The 25,464-nt window shown below is 33.0% G+C and overlaps 1 protein-coding gene across 3 annotated transcripts; it reads right to left on the reverse strand.

The window, feature by feature from the left end:
- Positions 1-263: 263 nt before the first annotated feature.
- LOC107923141 (uncharacterized) lies at positions 264-16,759 on the reverse strand. 3 transcript variants are annotated; one of them, XM_041096093.1, is made up of 7 exons: positions 16,575-16,759; positions 16,177-16,285; positions 15,179-15,246; positions 14,095-14,244; positions 13,011-13,087; positions 12,843-12,927; positions 264-723 (listed from the first exon to the last, which is right to left on the reverse strand). In XM_041096093.1, the coding sequence occupies exons 1-7, from the start codon at positions 16,678-16,680 to the stop codon at positions 650-652; spliced, it is 669 nt and encodes a 222-aa protein (XP_040952027.1). In that variant the 5' UTR covers positions 16,681-16,759; the 3' UTR covers positions 264-649. The 3 variants fall into 3 exon arrangements, with proteins under 3 accessions (XP_040952027.1, XP_040952026.1, XP_040952025.1); XM_041096092.1 differs by lacking the exon at positions 264-723 and adding an exon at positions 3,051-3,381 and having other exon boundaries at positions 12,833-12,927; XM_041096091.1 differs by lacking the exon at positions 264-723 and having other exon boundaries at positions 12,486-12,927.
- Between the last annotated feature and the right edge of the window lie 8,705 nt (positions 16,760-25,464).

A 25,464-nucleotide genomic window follows, 5' to 3' on the forward strand; every position in this document is an offset into this window, starting at 1 on the left:
CTATAAAATATAATTTAACATAATTATTATTAAATATATTATAATTAAAATATATAATTTAATAAAATTATTAATAATCAATATTCTTATATGAATCTACTCAAATCATAATATATGATACTATAAAATATAATTTAACATAATTATTATTAAATATATTATAATTAAAATATATAATTTAATAAAATTCTTAATAATCAATATTCTTATATGAATTTACTAAAAACATAATATATGATACTATAAAATATAATTTGAAATAATTAATATTAAATATATTTTAATTAATATTAAATAATTAATGTTGACAAATGTTTGTTCTCATCTTGGTTACCATCAACATGCCCTTCATCTTCTAACTAATTGCCAGAATACCACTATAAACAATAATTGCAGTCCTTCAATTCAGACATGAAAATTTCTCCAGCCAAAATTTCTCCAGATAAATGATTTCCTCCCATGTATACTTTCTTTCTTTTTTTTTATCTGCAAAATTCATGGTGGGTAAACTCTATACATTGTTTTTTCTGGGTTTTTGAACATGGCTTTTCCAACTATAGCACTCGGATTTTGCATCTTCATCATCTTCCATGCTCTCACACCCTGTAGTGGAGGTCCCTCCGGTGTTTGTGGCTAACTGGAGAGGACCTTAAGGGGAACCCGACTGCGAACTGCTCCCTTTCGAGGATTCTCCAAACTGATCTTGACACATCCATGCATGACCACTGTTGACACCATTTTTTGGATGAAAAACGGGGTCGACTTGGGTTTTGAAGAAAATGAAACAGGAGTCGCCACCAATCTTTTTTATAAGGTGTGATTGGATCACCTCGAAAAGCGGTTGTTTTTAATAAACGGTTCGATTTTATTAAAACAACAAGTTTGGTCCGCGAAATTCAGAAAACGGGTTCGGGAGTCGGTTACGCACGAGGAAGGATTAGCACCCTCGATACGCCCAAAATTGGTACCTTAGTTGATTACTTAATGTCTTAATGTCGAAAATTGAAAACTTAGAAGAATTTAAAAAATTCGATCCTTGTATTAAAACGTTGAAAATTTTTAGGAAAATGGGCATATTTCACATTATTCGAGAAAGAGAATCATATCCAGTAAGTTAGAATGCAATGTCTCAAATTCCCAATACGTGAATGAATGCCAGAATTTTACTTATTTAAAAGATATTTTATTATCTCGGGTTTAGGAAAGGGATCATGCCCAGTAAGTTAGGACACGATCTTTTCTTAATTCCCGAGATCGTTTCAAAATTTGAGTTTGAAAAGATTAGTGTATTTAGATTTATTGTGGAAATCAAAACCCAGTAAGTTAGGGTACGATCCTCTCGAATCTAAACACAAAATATCATTTTTTTAAACAAATTTTATTATCGAGTGAAATAAAAACATGAAGTCGTAGTAAAAATGTGAAAGCAAATTACATTGTTATACATGACAAAATCATAATGAATACAAAAGTGTAAAAATGATACGAGCGATAGCAACAATATAAAATAAATAAAAGTCAAACCTACAATCATATAAAATAACAATATATATATAAACAAATAAATTAAACATTCGTTCAAAATAATAATGAAAATGAAATAAATAAATAGTGAATACAATTAAAATTTAAAGGGATATATATATATTTATATGTATAGACAAAAAAATAAAATATGTGTGTATTCATAAATTACAATATATATATAGAGTATACTTTAAAATATAAAAAAAATATGCATATAGATAAAAATATGTACACATATATATAGGTGTATAAAATTATGGAATATGAAAATAATGAAATGCATATATAAAGTAGGCGCATGAAAATATGTATGTACAAATTAAAGTTTAAAAATAATGAAAATATACCTACGTATACAAATAAATACGTTAATTTATATATATATGTTTAAAATATATTGAAAACATGTATGTATATGTCTATGCAAATTAAGATATACAAAAACATATAAATACATACATATAAATATATATACTTATAAAAATAAAAATATGTATATGTATATAGATATATATAAAAAAGAAATATGAGTATACGTATATATATTAAACAAATTATATGTAAAATATGTACATGTATATATACAAGCACTTATATGATAATAATAAGGCATATATATATATTTAAAAATACATAAGTATATATGAATAGAGATATAAAAGTAACAACAATAATACCAATACTAATAATAGTAAAGATGATAATAATAATAATAATAATAATAATAATAATAATAAAGTTAACAAAAATTGACTAAATAATAAAATATGCTAAAAAAGGGCCTTAAATCGAAATGAAATAAAACATATAGGGCCAATTCGAAATAAAGGAAAACGAAAGGGATCCAATTGCGACGCGCGTAAAAAAGGGAAGGACCGAAACAGAAAATAAACCCAAAATCCCAAAACGCAGCACCTCAATGGACTAAAATAAAACAAAAGTAAAATGTTAGGGCTAAATCAAAATAAAATAAAACAACAAAATAGGACCAAATTGAAACACACCGCGAATCAGAGGGACTGCGCGCATAAATTGCCCAAAAAACTAAAACACGCGGATCCTTCGGGTCGGGTCGGGTCGACGCGCGGATCCCCCTTTGCTAAAACGGCGCCGTTTTGTGTTTAATATAAATATAAAAAAAAGGCTAAAAACAAAACTGCTTCATCATTTTGTTGAAAAAACAGAGAGAAAACTCTCTCTTTTTCATTTTTCTCAGGCTCCGATTCCGGAGATGGCTCGGCCAAGGCTTCCGGCGAGTCTCCGCCGTAGAGCCACCGCGTGTGGCGGCCGGAGGTCCAAAATCGGACCTTTTCGGTCCCTTTTTGAAGCCTAGCGTCCCTAGGGTACGGATCTAGGGCCAAATCCCCGAAAAAAGAGCCGGAGACCCGAAGATCGAGGGGAAACCGCTCGTCTTCTCCCCTCCGGTGCGGCGCAGGTAAGGTTCTTTTGGTTTTTCGTTTGTTATTTAGTGTAGAAGATAAAAAATAAACAATAAAGAGAGAAGAGATTTAGACACTAAAAAGGTCACCTTTTTTATCTCTTTGTTTTTTTTCTTTTCAAAAGGGCTCCGAACCCCTTACAACTGATTTTGCTTGGCTTTTTATAGCCATTTTACATGAGTTCTTTATCTATTTTTGTCTCTGCTTTGCGTGTTTGGTTTCATCTTGCAGGGAGTCAGAGGAGTTGGTGGAGCAGGTGAGGCCGTGCGTCGGTGGTCAGAGGAACGGCGGTAGTAGTCAGGACCGATTAGGTTTTCTTTCTTTCTCTATTTTTTGTTTATTTTGGGCTGGTAGAAATGGGTTTGGGTTAATTGGGTTCTTGTTTTGTGTTGAATTGGGCCTCGGGCAAAATGGCCTGTAACAGCTGCCCCTCTTTGCTCGTTGTCGTGTAACGAGAACAGAGCAAAGACCAAGAAAGGCCAATTTTGTCCGGTCTTGCCGAATCTTGACTTCTTCTAGTGCTTCTTTTCTTCAAATAGCCTCCTTCCAGTCCACTATGTCTTGTTGCTTCGATCCACTCCACTGCACTTCAGAGTGATGCGTCCTGTAGCCTTTATCTTCTTCGTAGCAACTTCAGGGGGACGAGGTTTGTGGTTTTCAATCTATTCCACTGCATCTTCAGGGAAATAAGACTTGATGCGACCTACTCTGCTGTAACCTCAGAGAGATAAGATCCTTTATTTTAACCCACTCCACTGTAACTTCAGGGAGATAGGATAGTGTCTTCGATCTGCTCCGCTGTAATCTCAGGAAGATAAGATCCCTCATTTTAATCCGCTCCACTGTAACTTCAGGGAGATAGGATTTCTGGCTTTAGTTTGCCCCACTGTGACTTCAGGGGGACAAGATTTGTAATTTCCAACCTATTCCACTACAGGTCAGGGATATAGGACTTGTGGTTTGAATCCGCTTCCTTACACTTGAAGATAAGATTTGCTGTCTTTGATCTACTCTGCTACGGCTTAGGGAGACAGAATCTGTAACCTTTAACCAGCTCCAATGCAACCGATGGAGGCAAGGCTTTGTTTTTTTTTGATCTGCTTTGCTGTTAATGCAGGAAGGCAAGATCTGCTTCTTTAACTAGCTCCACTGCAATCGATGGACGCAAGGCTTTGTTTTCAATCTGCTTCGCTGTTAATGTAGGAAGGCAAGATCTTTTGTCTTCAACCAGCTCTATCACAACCGAAAGAGGCAAGGTTTGTGTCTTCGATCTGCTTCGCTGTCAATGTAGGAAGGCAAGATCTTTTGTCTTCAACCAGCTCTATCACAACCGAAAGAGGCAAGGTTTGTGTCTTCGATCTGCTTCGCTGTTAATGCAGGAAGGCAAGATCTGTAACTTCATTGATCTGTCCCTTGGGGAACATGACCTGTATGTTCTATTTTATGAACCTAATTGTGCCTAGTGATTAGGATGACATAATCAGAATGAATCAAATGCTCCTAACTAGATATGTATGAATGACATTTGAATGAATGCAAAATGTCATGAAGATGATTCCTTAATGCTTAGGTTAACATCACGTAAAAACTTATTAAGGTTTTATCACTGACGTACTACAACGCCTTTTTGCTCGTCGGGTATATCCAAAGAAACACTTAATCTGGTTGCCCCCCACTGTAAACCTTAAAGTTTAATCTATTAGGGCACAAAATTTGTACCATCATTCTCCCTCTACAATCCAAGGGTAGAAAGGTATGACTTTTCTCAATCTTCTCCTATCGCAATTCAATGATATTGAATGTGAAACTCTTTGGTCATTTACCTCATTCCCAAGGTGTCATACCAAATGCTCATGCACAATTGCAAAATTTTCTTCTCCCAGAAGACCTTCTCCTTTTGCCTGGTAAACATCGCTTGTTGGCTCATTGAAGCTTTGCCACCAACACGACATCTTGTCATTTTGCTCAATCAATATTTGGACAACAAAATCTGAAGAGAAAGTCCAAACTTAGACTCTTCCTTCTCAAATTTCCAACCTTCGAATTTGGCATGTTCTAAACAATAGTCCTGTTTCAGGTTCCTGTATTATTTAGAAACTTTTCAGAGTAATATGCAAAACTTCCTTTGTGAAAGTTTTATTAGTCCATTAATCATTATTCCAATGCTTGCAAAAAGGTCATAACAATGGATAAGAATAAAGTTGGTTCTGAGCATAGCTCGAAAGAACAAATTATCGAAAATAGTGAAGATGGACAACAAAAGAATTAATTGGGAATGTATATCTTGGAAAGAAAGAAAAAGTATTCCAAGAACAACAAATAACATGAGAATTGGGTGCCCCAGATATCACAGCTTGGATTTCTCTACACAAACTTTCTGAAGACCCTTTTGAGTTGGACATGTGTTTAGGAGATCTACAATGCTCTGTCGATGCCCCCAAGATGTCGCCTATCCTTTCCTGTTGATTCAGGTATGGCAAGATCAACACATGCCTCAATATGAACAAAACTTGAGCAGCTTATATCACCTCATGCCCCATTCTGATCAATATTTGAGCCGCCCTTTTCGGTTTTCAACTCAAATCCCCTTTGGCCTAAGGTGCCCTTTGCGGGTTTTCCCCTTAGCCTCTCCATTTTTACTGTTTCATTTTTTTATTTTTTTCATCTTCTTCTTCTTCTCTTTTTTTTTTTTTTTGAATCAAAGTGCCCTTTTGCAGGTTTTCACCTTGGTCCTTCCTTCTTCTTTAAACGAAGTGTTTCTAGACTGGATCCGAGTTTATAGGATTAGCAATCTCACTCAGGATCAGTGCTCTTCTAAAAATGGTCTTCTTTACAACATAGGGACTTTCCTAGTTTGGCATTCATTTCCCTTTAGAATCCTTTCGTTTAAGGAAGAGTCTTTTTCAACCTCCAGCCCTCTTGTGGAATTCTCTGAGACGAGCACGTTTATTATGGGCTCCTATTATTTATTTATGGTACATCTGACCCTGATGAATAGCTTTTAACCCTTTTCCTAGGGCCAACTAACCACATTGCGATTGGATCCCTTCATCAAGCAATGAGGGGATTTTAATAGGTAGAACTACCTCAATCCTGTAAACCAAAAAAGAGAAGTGTTGCCCCAATACCGATGTTCGACAAACAATTAGGGTAAATGGTAATTTCTCACGTCAATCCTCGTAAGTCTCAGTCATTTTCCTTCAATTTTTGATGTTCAACTCTAGGAACTTCAGTGACGAATCGTGGTGTCCACTTCTGAGCTAATTTGAGACTTCAGCTATCGTGCTATTGTTTAACCTCAATGCATTCTCCAATACTCTCTTCTCTAAAATTCTGTATCGGTATACGATGACTTTAGCTCATGAAGTAGCCTCTCAAAATGAAACAATGCCCATTAGAAGTCTTCGATAATGGTGATGTCCATGCCCCATTGTGCTCAAAATTTGAGTCACCTTTTTCGGGATTTCATCTCAAAACCTTATTTGGTCATAAAATGCCCTTTGCGGGCTTTCGCTTTGGCCTCTCCCTTTTTTTCTTTTCTTTTTCATTCTGATTTTTCATCTAGATTTCTCTTTTTCATTCTTCTTTCTTTTTCTCATTTTCATTTTGATCTTGATTTTGATTTTTTTCTTCTTTTTGTTTTTTATTCTTAAGCCTTTTGGGGCGCAACTGCGACAAAAACTTTGGATCTTCCTCTTTGATCAGGATGGACCCAACAACAACCTGAAGAGATGGAAATTCGACTTCAAATGGGCAAAGCTATGCTGAATTGACGAGAACGGTATTGCCCCGGTAAAGAATTGCATCGTTCGCACTGTAAATTTCTGACATCGTACTGTTGTGCAGGTTTTATTATAAGAATCGAGGCATACCCTGGTATGATCATACAAAGACATCTTTGAATTTTTCGTCTCTGTAGGCAGGTCAATTCTAGTCTTCATCAAGCTCACAATTTCTAATGATTCACTGAGAGGTAGGATCTGTTTATCCTTTTGTTCTACCATCCTCAACAAGTTTGGAGATAAGCTACGATCTGTGTCATCTTCAAAGTCGTGAGATCCCTCAAAACACATATCTCGCTCAAAAGGAGGTTCTAAGTCTGTAGCAGTGTCATTCATGTCGTTGATATCCAGGGACCTATTGTAGGTACAAAATAATATATAAGAATGTATGAATTTAAGAATAATTATCTGCATAGTATGATTATGAATGAATGAAAGAATGATTTGGATGGAAGAATAGAAGTATAATCAATGAAAAAAATATTAGTTCAAAAGATCGCAAAGATGCATTCCATAATGACGTTCAGACATAAGCCTTTTTCACAAAAGACTTCTTGTTGCTCTAGGCTGAAAGCAACAAGTGTGTTTTGAATATTACTCTGAGTAAGCTCTAAATACTACAAAGGTTTCTTTAGAAAACTCCCAGGTTTTATAAGAGCGAACATCTAATAAGATCCTTTTTCAATTATGCCTTCATATATGGTATTGATGTGACAACTTCCCAACACTTTCTCATATATTGCGTTCACCCCATTGTTAATCATGATTGGGTGGCGAATTTTCTGCATTAGATGAGTCACCAAACTTGATGACACCCATGTTGATGAGCTTTTCAACCAGTTTCTTGAAGGCTATGCAGTTCTCTATGGAATGCCCCGTATTTCCCGCATGATATTCGCAATGTGCATTCGCATCGTGCCATTTGGGGTACGGTGGCTGTGGAGGTTTCGTGTAGAGAGGGGCAACAACACGTGCGTTGAATAAGCTTTGATACAACTCCTTATATGCCATCGGAATTGGCGTGAATTGAAGGTTCTCAGTGCCTTGCTTCACATACGATTCTTGTCTAGATGAACCTTGCTGACTAGTAATCACCTTTCTTGGCTGTGTAATCGATTTGTTGTAGGTGTTCACATTGCTCACATCATTTTCCTTCCTCTTTAAGTCTGACCTTCTAGTATTCTCCCCAGCATCAATCTTTCCACTTCTCACGGCACTTTCAATCATTTCACCGCTCATGACTATGTCTAAAAAACTCATCGAAGCGTTTCCCAACATGTGAGTGATGAACGGGGCCTTCAATGTGTGGATGAAGAGCATCGTCATTTCTTTCTCCAGGAGTGGCGGCTGAACTTGAATAGCGACCTCCCTCCACCTTTGTGCGTATTGCCTAAAACTTTCATTAGGCTTTTTCTCCATATTTTGAAGGGTAATTCTGTCAAGGACCATATCAGCTACATGACTGTATTGTTTCATAAAGGCTTGTGCTAAATCCCTCCAAGAACTAACCTGGATACGTGTCAATTGATTGTACCACTTAGACGCTGTCCCTGTGAGACTATCTTGAAAACAGTGTATGAGCAGTTGGTCGTTGTTGACGTATCCAGCCATGCGCCTACAGAACATAGTAATATGAGCTTCTGGGCAGCTGGTCCCATTATATTTCTCGAATTCCGGCATCTTAAATTTGTAAGGAAGTACCAAATCCGGAACTAAACTCAGATCTTTCGCATCTATTCCACGATAGCCGTCGATACTTTCTATCGCTCTAAACTTCTCTTCAATCCATTTCCATTTCTCCTCAAACTGCTTTGGTAACTTCTCCTTCGTCTTGTCTTTCTCCGCTACTTCATCGAAGTCCGGGACAACCAGATTATCGTCAGGACTAGAACCAGATCTGACCTGAAGGTTCTTCGGTATTGAAGCGTCACCTTGAAAGTGTTGAGGCCTAATTGAAACAGAAGATCTTCGTGGATGTGGTTCAATCTGAATTTGCGCTTGCGGAGGCGTGTATCCTGGAGAAAAAAGTGGCTCATCATTGTTTCCTTCTTCATCGCAAACCACAGGATTTTTCCCTTTATCCACTCCCTTGGTTATTAATTGCGTCAATTTAGTCATTAGTTCATCCTGAGACTCCTTCATCTTTTGTGCCATGTCTTTCTGGATCTTTTCCATATGTTCTTTCATTTGCACCTGTAACTGGTCTTGCATCTCTTTTTGCGTTTGCTCCAGTTTCTCTAATCTTTGATCCATTTCTTTGGCTTTGCGACGAGTACCGTAAGGATGTTTGGTTGATTGGTTTTCCAGATTAGCTGAAATAATTTTACATAATTAGGGTCACTTCGTGAAAGTCTAATGCATATGATGCGATGTAATGCAAATGCATGAAATGAATGCCTAAAGAGATGTTGATTCTGATTCAATTACATTTAGGAGACTTTTCTAGAAAGCAAATTCCCTTACATAAAACGGATACATGTACGACCTCACCCTCATATTCCAAGAAACAACATCGATTTTTTCTTCATCCGCATGTTTGAGGTAATCTCACCAATAGATGCCATTGCTAGCTCATTTTCTTGATCTTGGTCGTGATCCATCATCTGCCCATCTTCATAAGGCTCGTCAGCTTGTTGAAGGCTTTTGGACAATCGTCTCGAATCCCCAGGCCACCAAGCAAGGTCACGAACTCTTCCATCGCCATTCTTGTGTTTCTCAGAATATGTTTGGGAAGTCGTATTGTTTTCCACTTTATCAAGGAATTCGTATTCCATGACAAGCTTTCTAATTTAGTAATTGGATTGGAATCCATATCTCTTTCCTAAAATGCAATGCAATCATAATCAAAACAAAACAAGATCGGTTAGTAAAAAAACAGAAGCAAACAAGGAAAACAAAAAAAAGTACCTAATCGGGTAGATACTAGGTGTTTGGAGTGGCTCTACCTAGGTTAAGTTCCTAAGTCTACTATATGAGGGTTGGTTCTAAAGTAAGGGTACCCGAACCAGCAGATTCCTCGATCCTCACCCATTATAGGCTCATACGGACTGAGTTCAGTTCAGGGGAATACATTTCCCTATGGCCATGCGGAGATGAAGATCTCACGGAGACATAGGTACGGATGCATCCCGAAAGCGATACACTATCCCATGCGGAGGTGAAAACCTCACGAAGGCGTAGCTTCTCACTCCCACTTAAAAAGGGTATGACCAACGGTCATGCAATGCAATGTGCAAAAAATAAATCTGAACTTAAACACAGCAATTATGAATCATAATGACGAAGATCATAATAAAGATAAAAATAAAATGAAAGGATCGTATATTTAAACTAAGTTTTGATTTTTGACAAAAAGACAAAAAGTAATCAACTCATGGCTTGACTCTCGTGTTTTGTCCCCAGTGGAGTCGCCAAGCTGTTGACACCATTTTTTGGATGAAAAACGGGGTCGACTTGGGTTTTGAAGAAAATGAAACAGGAGTCACCACCAATCTTTTTTATAAGGTGTGATTGGATCACCTCGAAAAGCGGTTGTTTTTAATAAACGGTTCGATTTTATTAAAACAACAAGTTTGGTCCGCGAAATTCAGAAAACGGGTTCGGGAGTCGGTTACGCACGAGGAAGGATTAGCACCCTCGATACGCCCAAAATTGGTACCTTAGTTGATTACTTAATGTCTTAATGTCGAAAATTGAAAACTTAGAAGAATTTAAAAAATTCGATCCTTGTATTAAAACGTTGAAAATTTTTAGGAAAATGGGCATATTTCACATTATTCGAGAAAGAGAATCATATCCAGTAAGTTAGAATGCAATGTCTCAAATTCCCAATACGTGAATGAATGCCAGAATTTTACTTATTTAAAAGATATTTTATTATCTCGGGTTTAGGAAAGGGATCATGCCCAGTAAGTTAGGACACGATCTTTTCTTAATTCCCGAGATCGTTTCAAAATTTGAGTTTGAAAAGATTAGTGTATTTAGATTTATTGTGGAAATCAAAACCCAGTAAGTTAGGGTACGATCCTCTCGAATCTAAACACAAAATATCATTTTTTTAAACAAATTTTATTATCGAGTGAAATAAAAACATGAAGTCGTAGTAAAAATGTGAAAGCAAATTACATTGTTATACATGACAAAATCATAATGAATACAAAAGTGTAAAAATGATACGAGCGATAGCAACAATATAAAATAAATAAAAGTCAAACCTACAATCATATAAAATAACAATATATATATAAACAAATAAATTAAACATTCGTTCAAAATAATAATGAAAATGAAATAAATAAATAGTGAATACAATTAAAATTTAAAGGGATATATATATATTTATATGTATAGACAAAAAAATAAAATATGTGTGTATTCATAAATTACAATATATATATAGAGTATACTTTAAAATATAAAAAAAAATATGCATATAGATAAAAATATGTACACATATATATAGGTGTATAAAATTATGGAATATGAAAATAATGAAATGCATATATAAAGTAGGCGCATGAAAATATGTATGTACAAATTAAAGTTTAAAAATAATGAAAATATACCTACGTATACAAATAAATACGTTAATTTATATATATATGTTTAAAATATATTGAAAACATGTATGTATATGTCTATGCAAATTAAGATATACAAAAACATATAAATACATACATATAAATATATATACTTATAAAAATAAAAATATGTATATGTATATAGATATATATAAAAAAGAAATATGAGTATACGTATATATATTAAACAAATTATATGTAAAATATGTACATGTATATATACAAGCACTTATATGATAATAATAAGGCATATATATATATTTAAAAATACATAAGTATATATGAATAGAGATATAAAAGTAACAACAATAATACCAATACTAATAATAGTAAAGATGATAATAATAATAATAATAATAATAATAATAATAATATAATAATAATAAAGTTAACAAAAATTGACTAAATAATAAAATATGCTAAAAAAGGGCCTTAAATCGAAATGAAATAAAACATATAGGGCCAATTCGAAATAAAGGAAAACGAAAGGGATCCAATTGCGACGCGCGTAAAAAAGGGAAGGACCGAAACAGAAAATAAACCCAAAATCCCAAAACGCAGCACCTCAATGGACTAAAATAAAACAAAAGTAAAATGTTAGGGCTAAATCAAAATAACATAAAACAACAAAATAGGACCAAATTGAAACACACCGCGAATCAGAGGGACTGCGCGCATAAATTGCCCAAAAAACTAAAACACGCGGATCCTTCGGGTCGGGTCGGGTCGACGCGCGGATCCCCCTTTGCTAAAACGGCGCCGTTTTGTGTTTAATATAAATATAAAAAAAAAGGCTAAAAACAAAACTGCTTCATCATTTTGTTGAAAAAACAGAGAGAAAACTCTCTCTTTTTCATTTTTCTCAGGCTCCGATTCCGGAGATGGCTCGGCCAAGGCTTCCGGCGAGTCTCCGCCGTAGAGCCACAGCGTGTGGCGGCCGGAGGTCCAAAATCGGACCTTTTCGGTCCCTTTTTGAAGCCTAGCGTCCCTAGGGTACGGATCTAGGGCCAAATCCCCGAAAAAAGAGCCGGAGACCCGAAGATCGAGGGGAAACCGCTCGTCTTCTCCCCTCCGGTGTGGCGCAGGTAAGGTTCTTTTGGTTTTTCGTTTGTTATTTAGTGTAGAAGATAAAAAATAAACAATAAAGAGAGAAGAGATTTAGACACCAAAAAGGTCACCTTTTTTATCTCTTTGTTTTTTTTCTTTTCAAAAGGGCTCCGAACCCCTTACAACTGATTTTGCTTGGCTTTTTATAGCCATTTTACATGAGTTCTTTATCTATTTTTGTCTCTGCTTTGCGTGTTTGGTTTCATCTTGCAGGGAGTCAGAGGAGTTGGTGGAGCAGGTGAGGCCGTGCGTCGGTGGTCAGAGGAACGGCGGCAGTAGTCAGGACCGATTAGGTTTTCTTTCTTTCTCTATTTTTTGTTTATTTTGGGCTGGTAGAAATGGGTTTGGGTTAATTGGGTTCTTGTTTTGTGTTGAATTGGGCCTCGGGCAAAATGGCCTGTAACAACCACCACCCAAAACAAGGCCTGATTGATTTGCAGGGGTTGTTGTTGTTGTGGTAGCTGGAAGTCTTCGTGTGTGTAGCTGGTATTTCTGGAAATCAGGGAAGTTCTTACATCAATAATCGATATCAAAACTTGAAAAGAAAACCATTAATAACAAGAAAGAACCCTCACCTGCAAATGACTCTTAACTTCATCATTGGTTAAGCCATCTACTTGCATTAGTTCCCTAATCTGCTTTGGAGTAGCCACTGCAAAAAAATTTCAAAGATTTTTGACTCAGAAACTTTAAACTAAAAGGACCAATGAATGAATTGTCACAGAACAATACAATCCTATGATCTCAATTCCCAACAGATCTATGGAATCCCAATTTCGAATATATTATCATCTATGGTCTCAAACAAAACCAGTCTTCCCATTGACCAAACTTCTTAATTCTAATCTAGCAGGATAATAAACAATCCAAGAACAGCAAAATCAAATTCGAAACCAGCTAAGTATATGTCTAACTCTCATTCTGGAAATCATGATGTGTGATTACATTACAATAACTAATAGCAATAAGCAAATAACCATTTGATGATTGCTCACTAATAGCATCTAGATATCAAATTATCAATGTAAACGAAGAATCAGTAAACTTAAACAGACGGGACTGGTGAAAACTTAAACAAACGGGACTGGTGAAATATAAATGAAAACAATGTCCAATGGGTTCTTTTCTAAAAGTGAAAACAGATGATACATGATATCTGGTAGTTTGAATCATTTTACAGAAAACTTAAAATTGAAATCAATTATGGAATGCGTTACATTCAAAATAACAATAAACAAAATATGGATATAACACTAGCTACAAAAGTAATTTAACAACATCATGTGGTAACAAGTTCACCTGAAAGTGAGATATGAAAGATATGCCCAAATAAAATCATTTATGGCATGAGTTACATTCAAAATAACAATAACAAAAGATGGATATAACACTAACTACAAAAGTAATTTAACAATATCATGTAGTAACAAGTTCACATGAAAGTGCAATATGAAAGACATGCCATTTTCTGAAAACTGACATGACCAGGCTTCAAGCTTATCATACTCTCATTTGTATCCCACATATTTCTAGTACAATATCATTAAACATAATGCAAAGTAAATAAACAAAGCAGCTTACTATGAATTGGGAATAGACACCTAAGTAACAGGGAAAGGAAAGTATAAAGCAGAAAGTCACAAAGATAACAAGGCATACCGCTGCTTTGCGGTCCCATGATGGAAACCACGGCATATGACAGACCGCATTCATGAAGTTTCACTTCCTTGATAAAACTTTCGATTCCAGTATCATTGAATGAACCATCTCCATCACTAAGTTGAACTGAACAACATTCATCGCTTGTCGCTGAGAAATCAAATGTTCATAGCATGTCAAGGTAAAGCGAGAAAGCATCCATAATGCACAGAACTAAACCGCCCTATTCATTTTTCCTTATTAATTTAAAATTAAATTTTCTATATCAATTAATCAAGGACATTTTAGGTATACCTCAACTGAAACAAAGTCTATTTATCTTTTGATAGAGAATTTTGACGTACTAAATAGCTTTAACAGCTGGTAATTCAAATTCCAGTTCTTTGTTTTTTTATTTTCCTTAGCTTCCTCAACAACCAGACATGCCATAAACATGAAATTCATCCCCGGTCCCGATCCAAACATCACAACGAATTGCAGATTTACACTACTAAAAGGAACTTTAGAAATCTAAAAAACAGTATTCAAACCCAAATTTCCACCAAAAGAAAAAAAAAACCCGTATCGCACCCTAAATAATAATAAGAAAAAGAAGAAAAAAAACCAACAAAATTATTAAGGCAGCGCTGCTTGCTCAGCCGCTTTCTTTTGCCATTACTTTACAAAAATTAAACAAATAAACCGCAAAACTAATTGAGTAATGAAAGGAAGAAACGGATCACTGAATAAGCTATAAATAGTGAGGAACAAAAATGCAAAAAGAGAAAAAAAAAAGATTAGGATGAAACGATTCAAGGGTTTACCCATTGAATCTTATTTGAAATTGAAAGCTCGGAAGATGATGAGATCGACTCCGATGAAAGACAGATAAGAGAAATAGAAAAACAAAGATAGATTTTGCTGATTTCAATTTTACAGAAATAAAAGTTGCAACATAAACATCTAAAGCAACAATTTTGCACCAGTTAACACTCTGCCATGAATTGATACCGAAAAACGAGTGTTGAATTACAGATATAAAACTACAGGAGAGAAAAATTAAAATAGAGAAAGCCGAAGACAATGTTGAAGCAAAGATTTATACCTGAAATCGGCCTCCGATGAAGACAATGTTGAGGATTTGTTATGAAAGCAGAAGAAATGAGGACAGATCTGTAATACCGATGGAAGAAGAAGCAGAAATCTATGAGGGCAGAAAAAGGAAACGAAAATAAGAAATACGTAAGGATTCTCTAATCGGCGCTGGATGGGGGGAGTATCTATTACGGGACCGGATGTATTAGAGAAGGAACAAATTTGGGACGTAATGGTAATACAATCAACCAAACAACGGATTAAAGAGGAATTAGTGGGGCCCACTGATTAGGGGTGTATTGACTATGCCAATAGCCCCAACCAAACATGCTGTTAGGATTAGAGGATCAATCATTATTATGTCACTCACGGTGAATATCTTAATTTCTTTAATTTTTTTAAATAAATTTTAAAATAATTAGTTTTTCAAAACTAATTTGAAGTATGGTTAATATTAGATTAATAAATATGGTTTTGAATGTTTTATAAAACTTATACTTGAAAATTTTTTAAATGAATTTTTGAATATTCCAAAATTTAAATATTTTAAATAATTATATATTTATTTTTATTTTACTATTTTTCAAGTCATGCATATCTAAGGTTCGTGATAAGATTAAATCAAAAATTTTAATATATAATATTTAATCAAACCAAATGAGTTGACCAAATTCGTGATTGGATTGACCAAATCAAGAATTGGTGGTTTAACCGAATAGATCATTGGCCTAATTTTGCAAACTTTGATGGCATCTATTCTTTGTATTATGACATCTATCTTGCCCTCACTTGAATTAATTTTTTTAATAATAAATTTAATATTTTTTATTTAGACTTATTTATAAAAATATATATTGTACAAGCCCAATTTACCCGGGCCCACTACCCAAAATTTCAGGCCCAATAGCCTAACCCAAACCCTCTACCCAATTACCCAGGCCCAAACCCGAGGCCCAAAACCCTAGCCCAAACCCATAACAGAAAAATAAAAAAATTTTCAAAGCGCACCTAGGGCCTTTGTCCCTCTGCCTTCTCGGACCCTTCTGTCGCCACCGCCGGCACGTCCCATCGCCACCTGCCTTCTGGCCACCGCCCACTTGCTCCATCAACATCAAACCTGCAAACAATAAAGAAAAAAATAGTAGAAAACAGGCTATAAAAAAAAACTGAAACAGATTGTACTGGGGGGCTTTTGGTTTTTGATTTTCGGTATATAAGACCGAATATAAACAGATTGTAATAGAGGGGGAAACATTGACAAAAATCAAAAACCAAAAACAATATTTTGAGAAATAAAAAAACCAAAATCGTGCTTTAAGGTGATTGTCTTCTTTTTTTCGTTCTTTTTCTTGTTTCTTGTATTATTTATATTCGAAATAAAATAAAAAAGGAGGAGTATTTTTTACCTTTTTGACGACGTCGGAGTGCTCGGGGCGGTTGGAGACGATTCGGCGAAAAGGGGAGACTTTTGGTCTCTCCGCCGCCGTACACGGCGGCGCCGGTGCCGGCCATCGGCGGCCGACGCGGTGGTCGACGGTCGGAACCTTGGCCGGTTTCTTGGGAAGAAAGGGGGAGTTTGAGAGAGTTTTCTGGTTTTTCTTTTTAGAAAGGAAGAAGAATGATTTTTTATAAGGAAAAAATGAATTTTATAAGGCCCCTAAACGGCGTCGTTTAAGGCTGGCCTTAATAGCTTAAAACGACGTCGTTTTGCCGACAGACCCTCGCATCGACCCGACCCGAAGAGGAGGATCCGCGTGTTTTCTTCAAATGGAATAATTCCGTGCGCAGTCCCTCCGATTTTGAAGTGCGTTGCAATTTGCCCCTTTTCGTTATTTTCTTTTATTTTTAATTTAGCCCCAGAGTTTTATTTTGGTTCCATTTTGGTCCACTGCAGCACTGCCTTTTGGGGCTATGGCCTATTTACCATTTCGGTTCCCCCTCTTTCGGCACGCGTCACAATTTAGTCCCTTTTGTTTTTTTATTTCGATTTCGCCCCTTATTTTTGCTTTTACGTCGATTTAGTCCCTTTTTTAGCACTTTTATTATTTTCTTTATTATTTTAATGTATTATCATGTATTATTATTATTAGTTTTATTTTTCTTTATGTTTATTCGTTATCATTTTGTTAGTTTGTAATTAGTTTTATATTATTTTTTAGCTTTATCTTATTCTAAAAATACATATATACATGCATTACATGTTTTCATAATAATTTATTTCATATACATGCAAACGCCTATATACATAAATATTTTATATACTCCATAATTTTTATACTTGTATCTATTTGCACATCTATATTCTATACACATTTTTAAATACATGTATATAAGATATGCTTTTATACACCTTTTATTATATATATGTATATATATATACTAACATATACTTTATACTTTCAAAATATACATTTGGTTTATATTCTTTATATTTCATAATATTTATACATACCTATATTTATATATATTTTTCATCTTCATAAATATGTTTATATATATATATTCATTATATTTTCAAAAATATATTGTTTATATTCTTCGTACTTTGTGATTTATATATACTTACATATGTACTTTTATGTATTTGATGATAGTTCTATACGTATACATGTTCGTGCATATATGCTTATGTATTTTCATGTATAATAGTTCTAAATAGGTGTACATGCGTATGTTTTACATATCTTTATGATTATGTGTATATGTATATGTATCTTTTATTTTATAATTTTGTTAATTTCGTTTATTTATTAATTCACATGACTGTTATTGTTATTTTCCTGCTTTAGTTATTATCTTTTTTATTATTTGTTATTGTGCTTACACGATTATTTTATACTAGTCTTATTGTTCGTGTATATTTTGTTTTGCTCGTGTTGTTTTATTCACATTATCATCTTTATCATTATTTTACATCCATTCTTACTCGGATTTATCAAAAAACGAAAAATTTCAAAATATAAGTAATACTTGGTATTTTGGATCTTCGAGAGAATCGATCCCTAACGTACTGGGTTTCGACTTTCTTCATTGAATTTAAATAATCAAGATTACTCTTTTAAAAATGACAAAAAAGCTCGTTTTCGAGAATTTAATACGTTGTGTCCTAACGTATTGGATATGACACGTTACTTTCTCTGGACAAGAATTTTTCAAAGTGAATGTAATATTCGACGTTTAATATTTTGAGAAATCGTACCCTAACTTACTGGGTTTCGATTTTCCCAATATATCTAAACGCACGAATGTTTTCAAACTTAAGTTTTAAACGATCTCGGGAATTAAAAAATGATCGTGTCCTAACTTATTGGTCGTGATCCCTTTTTCAATTCGAGATAGTTAAACATCTTTTGAATAAGCATTTTTCATTCGCGTACCGGGAATTCGAGACATCGTGTCCTAACTTACTGGATATGATTCTCTTTCTCGATTAACGTGAAATATCCCCCTTTTCCCGAAAATTTTTATCATTTTAATACAAGGATCGTATGTTTAAAACTCTTCAAAGTTTTCAATTTTTGACATTAAGATATTAGCTAATCAACTAGGTATCAATTTTGGGCGTTACGAGTGTGTTAATCCTTCCTCGTACGTAACCGACTCCGAACCCATTTTTTTTTCTGAATTTCGTGGACCAAACTCATTGTTTTAATAAAAATTAAATTGTTTATTAAAACAACCACTTTTTGAGGTGATCCAATCACACCTCACAAAAAGGATTGGTGGCGACTCCCGTTTGATGTCAACATATATATTTAAATTCTTTTTAATAGTCAAATGGATTAAATCTCTCAAAATTTTCATATAAGAATATTTTTTTATAAAATATTCAAATAAAAGTTGTTAAATTTATTTTATATTTTTAAGTATTATTTTATTTAATTATCATTTACTCTTTCAACATTTATTGGACAATCAAATGTTTAATCTTAATTTGACTATTTGATTTTTTTTGAATATTTTATCTATTAACTGCCAACAACTTTTTATAGAAAAATAGAACAAATACGAAAATTATATATAATATTAGAAATAGAAAATGAGTGAATGGACCCATTTGTATGCTACATATTATCCAGGCTGCTCTTCTCAACGTTTTTGGCAAAAGTCGCTTGTCACAGAGGCTGATGATGATGATGATGATGATGATGATGGAGGAAATATAATTTCCAATTTTCACTGTAGTAGAGTTTTGAAAATTAAAAAAAATAAATGTCATGTGAACAAATCAGTGGAACAAAATGGAAAATTTAGCTGCAATCATTATTTTACATAATTATTTTAATTAGAGTGATTAAATTAAAAAAAATTAGAGCGATCAAAATAGGATAAATCTTATTTTAAAAATGACTCTATTTTATGTTGTTTGGATTTTTATTAATTAATTCGTGACATTTAGAATTGTTTCATGAAAAATAAAAACTGAACAATGGAAGAGAAGGGTAAGGAAAGTTTTCACGGTACGAACAAAGAAACCGTGATAATTAAGTGACTTAAATAAAAACTTTAAAAGAATTCAAGAATCATTTTATAAATTTTTAAAATTAAATGACTAAAAAATTTATTAATAATTTAATAACATGTTTTAAAAAATAGTTTTTATTGATCTTAATTGGACCATTTAATTTTTTTAATAATTAATCCATTAACTACCAAACATATTTTCTAGAAAAATAAAACAACCATAAAAACTATATATAATAATAGAAATAGACAATGACTTTTGGAGTTAAAAGGAAAAGAGAGATCTAACCCTTGATGGTGCTGTTGCTGGTGCTTCAAGAGCCAGCCTAGAGGAGCTAGCTGGTGCAGCCCACAAGATTCAAATATCAGAAACAATTAACTTATATCCATAAACACTAAAGAAATAAAGAGAGATAAAAAGAGAACATATAGTTCAAAAACCATGCAGGGAAAAGAAATATCAGAGTTTTAACTAACTATCATATTTTAAGTAGATAAGTTAAATAATCTCAAACCTACGTTATAAAATAAAGAAATAAGTAATAATTACAAACATAAATATAAACGATTAAGGAAAACTCTGCTGAAACTTTTAAATAAAAGCAAAATAAACTACTAATTTAAGATTCCTTCGATATCATTTCGAATCTTAATTTTCTGTGCTACCTGAAAGGAAAAGAAAGAGGGAATGAACTTATAACGACTTAGAATGAGACTAATCTTAAATCATTATACATAATTATTCTAAAGTATTTAATCCATAGCATAAGAGCATATTACGCATTATGCAATGATCATTCAATAAATTAATGCATGTATAATTATATTCATGGGTAGACGGACGTATGGCTAGTGGTACTAGAGGTCACTGGTGTAGTTGTGGAGGTGGTGAGTGACACTTAACTCTAGGGGTTTTCTTTTTTAAGAAATAGGAAATGATAGGGAAGGGAATTTGGGATTGGGATTAGGAAGGGGAAGGGGAATGACCGAATAAAGTATTGGATCTGGGAGGGAATAGGGTAGAAAAATTTACGTAATAAAATAAGGCTGGCCCGAACTGAAAAACTTTGCCTAAAACTCGACCTATTTTTTAAACGGACCTTAAAAAAATCACTGTTCTAATTTAACTAAAACCGGGCTATTACATAAAGGTTTCAATTTCTGCACAATTCGATATTAAAGCTCGACATTTCACGTTCTTGAGTCAAGGTGGGATAGGCTTAATAGGCTAGGAGATCATCATCTATTTGGCTAATAAGTCCATTAAAAATAATAAAATATAAAAATATAAAAAACTAACTCTAATGGGAAATTTAAACTCATTATTAGAAAGAAATTGTACTACGTTGACAATGTGTCGGGGATCGACTCGTATAAACAATAAACAAGTAAATTTGGAGAAGACGAACACAAATATTTTACGTGAAAAACCCTCAAAGAGGGAAAAATCAAGGGTAAAGAAGGCTTCAGCTTTTCAGTAATTGAATAAATAAACGATAGTACAATATGAAGAACTCGGGTTGATGATCACTGATGTATAGCATATTTTATTATTGTTCTTATTAATTTAAGCGTTATAGAATAATAATTTTAAGTATGGTTAATATTGGATCAATAAATATGGTTTTGAATGTTTTCCAAAACTTATAAACCATATACATATTTTCTTGGAAAACTTGAAATGAATATTCGGATTATTTCAAAACTTAAGTATTTTAAAACAATTAAGTTATTATTATAAACAATGACATTCTTTTATTTGTTTCTACGTTTGTTTTATAATTTATTTTCTGAGTTCATGACTATTTTCTCAAGAATGTCGTCTTCAATGTTTAAACCTACGTTCTTTGTTTAAGAGTGCAATGTATCTTATCATTGCACCCTACACTTGTTGGTATGATATACTTAAACAACTAATTGTAATTCTATACTAAAAACAAATATTAATTTAAAGAAACATATTTAAATTTGAAATATTCAATTTATATTATTTTTTTAACTTACTAAATCCATAAATTAATCGTATAATCAATAGATGGAATAGTAATATTTAGATTTAATTCATCAATAAACAAATTATGAAATTTGATATTATAAAATTATAAAAATGACATATATGTCTTTAAATTATAAAATCATCTCTTAATTCTTCATTTCTTACTCTTTAGAATATTAATGATTATCTATTTAAGTTTTGTAGGTCTCCCTTTTAATTACCAAAACTAACATTCTTTGTGCTTACAATTAAGCAAAACCACAATACTTTTATTTTTATTTTTATTATTAAAGTGATAAGCTTTGGATACTTCAACATGTAACACCCCTTACCCGAGACCTTTGTCGGAGTCAAGCACGAGGCGTTACATGACTTAACTTACTAGTTCGGAGCATAAAAATTTGCTTTTAAAATTAATTCACTCAGGTTCATTCAATATGTACCTAAAAAGAGCCCTCGAAACCCTAAAACATGTAACAAAAACGGTTTTGGTCCAAACCGGGAACATTAAAAATTTTTCGAATACTTAAACAAATCAAAATAATTTATTTCACTGTTTACAATAAAACTGTCCACACATGCGATAGTCACTAATTTAATTATAAATCGAGCTACGAAACTCAAAATTTAGATCCGTAAATTTTCCCTGAAACTAGACTCGTATATCTTCTTATCATAAAATTTCCAAAATTTTTGTGTTAGCCTAATAGTACAGTTTATTCGTTAAATTCTCCCATGTTTCACTATCTGACTATTCTGACCCCTATTCACTAAAAATCATTTATCTCATTGTACATGCTTCATATAGTTCTTCTGCTTGTTTATATTGATCAAAATAGGCTCACTAAAAAATCTGTACATATAAATTATAACTCATAATTCTTTCTGTACAATTTTTAATGATTTTCTAAATTCAAAATAGGGGACTTCAAAAACAATTCTGACATTGTCTCACTAAAATTCAAATATCTCATAATATAAAATTCATTTGCCTACACTGTTTCTTTCATGTTAAAATAGACTCGATAAGATTTAATTATATATCTCATTCACTCTCTAATTCCATTTCTACTATCCTTGGTGATTTTTCAAAATCACATCATATGTTGCTGTCCAAAAACTGTTCCATTGCAAATTCTTACTCTGTTATAATTTCTTTGTATTAACTATCATTTAAGCATACATAACACCAAAACATGTTCTTAAATAGCCATTTCAATAGCTAATCATCATTGAGTATTTTCATGCCATTCATTGGCCATATCATAAGGACACATACAAAATGACTAAGTCCCTATACATACCATAACTTTACACGTTTCGAATCATAAAATACCGAAATGGTCTATTGATAGTGTGAAGTGATCTCCGACATCCATACGATTCCTGACTTGGCTTGGAGATACTATAAAAATAAGGAAAATAAAGGAAGTAAGTATAAAGCTTAGTAAGTTTACAAGCAAATAAATAATAACATTTATCATAAATAATTATATTCATAAGTTATCATCAAGTATCATGATCTTTACTTTCTTCTTTACTTACTTGCTTACTTGTTTACTTACTTGCTTACTTAAATAACTCATGATTATAACTTACTCCTCCCTTGCTGAAATATTTTTCTCAACTGATAACTGAGATATTCTTAACCCTTATAACTCACCTGAATCTATTTATTATGCTTTTAGTTGAACTTTCATGTAACATAGTCTATTTACTTGCCCGTTGAACCACTTAGAATACTAAGGATATTCGAGTCTCCTGTCTGATAATAACATGCCAAAGCCATGTCCCAGACATGGTTTTACATGGGATGTTTCCTGTACTGTCAATGTCATATCCCAGATATGGTCTTACATGAGAGTTCTCATATCGGTACCCATGCCATGTCCCAGACATGGTCTTACCGGGGACCTCTCATCTCGGTGCCAATGCCATATCCTAGACATGGTCTTGCATGGGACCTCTCAAAATCTCAATAATGCCAATGCCATGTCCCAGACATTGTCTTACATGGGATCTCATCCCCTTAATGTCATGACATTTGTATCTGATACATTCCTAATGTTTCAACAAGACTTTTTAACACTGATTCTCTATCATCTCATACTTGAGTCAACATTAAATAATTTCATGAAATAAGCACATAATTGCTGGAAAATAAAAACAATAATAATTATTGAAATATTGCATTTATTTACCGTAAACGTACCTCGGTACAAAATACGATCAAATCTAGCAACTTAGTCCTCAACCTTTTTCTTTCCCTGGTCTAACTCCGGATTTCGTTCCTCTTGATTTAGAATAGAAAATTTAGCTTATTTAATACTCACATTCATCAAAATATTCCTTGACTCGAACTTTGGCAAAAGTATAATTTCCCCCTAAAATTTTACATATTTACACTTTTTCCCCCAAAGCTCGGAAATTAAACTTCATCCCTTATTCTTATATTTTATGACATCAAAACATCAAATTACTTATAACATTATATTTTACCGATTATGTCGTTTACTCGTTTTCACTTAAATCACTAGCAAAAATGTTAACATAATTCAAACTTCACCCTAAACATCAAAATAACACATTTCACCTATAGGTATTTTTCCAAATATGAACCCTAACATGAATTAATGGTAGAATAAGCTAAATCGAGCTACGAGAACTCCAAAAACATAAAAAAATTTTAAAAACGGGGCTTGGATGTACTTACTATGAGCTTGAGAAAGTGAACAAACCCTAGCTATGGTGTCCTTGAAGTTTCGGCCTTATGGAAGAAGATGAGCACATTTTGCCATCTTTCCCCCTTTTTAATTCTTTTTATTACCAAATGGCTAAAATACCCTTCATTAAAACTTTAGTTATTTTTATCTATGCATGCCCATTTTTGTCCATGAAAATCTAATGGCCTAATTACCATTTAAAGACCTCTACTTCAATTATGCACTTCAATTAAATCCTTTATCATCTAAAACTCATATTTACCCACTTTTGCAATTAAACCCTAATATGCAATTCAGAATGCAATCGCTGAAATTTCTTATCGGTATGCCAACATATGCATCCAATCAATCGGTAAATCATAAAAATTAATGACAATAAACTTTTTTTTATCTCGGATTCGTGGTTTTGCAACCGCTGTTCTTTTTAGACCCTATTTTGGAATGTTACATTAACATCTCAAATAAGTCACTTTGGCATATACCCTACTTGCTACAATTATATAAAGTAAAACATATAAGCATAAAAATTCCTTTTGGCATGAATGCATCATTAATTAAAACAATCAATGTGCTTATCTAATTTGTACATAAAAGAAAAGAACAATTTTTACTTTTAATTTAATTGTCTTTTCTTTCATGAAATTCCGTGTTTTTTTAATTGATATGTTTTCGAATCAACTTCTTTAAGTATATCGTACGCTTGATGCATTAAAATTTTTTAACTATGATATAAAAGTACAAAAAAATAATATAAAAACATATTATAAATGAAATAAAATATATAAATTATTAAAAATTTCCAAAAAAATTTAATAATTATTAAAATAACAAAAAGTATATGTAAATTACAAAAAAATTAAAAATTATGAAATTATGAAAAAATATTTAAAAATATAGAAAATTATTAAAATTGTTAATAAAATTTACAAAATATTATAAAAAGCATAAAATTGTTAACAAAATTTTTAAAATATTAAGTTAGTATCATAAATAATGACACTCTTTTTTTTAATATTTTTCAAGTTTGTTTTATTATTCATGTTCTAGGTTCGTGACTGCCTCTCTCAATAATATTGTCTTGAAAGTTCAAACCTACGTTCTTCGCTTAAGAAT

Source organism: Gossypium hirsutum, chromosome D06, assembly GCF_007990345.1.
Source record: "Gossypium hirsutum isolate 1008001.06 chromosome D06, Gossypium_hirsutum_v2.1, whole genome shotgun sequence".
NCBI lineage: Eukaryota > Viridiplantae > Streptophyta > Magnoliopsida > Malvales > Malvaceae > Gossypium > Gossypium hirsutum.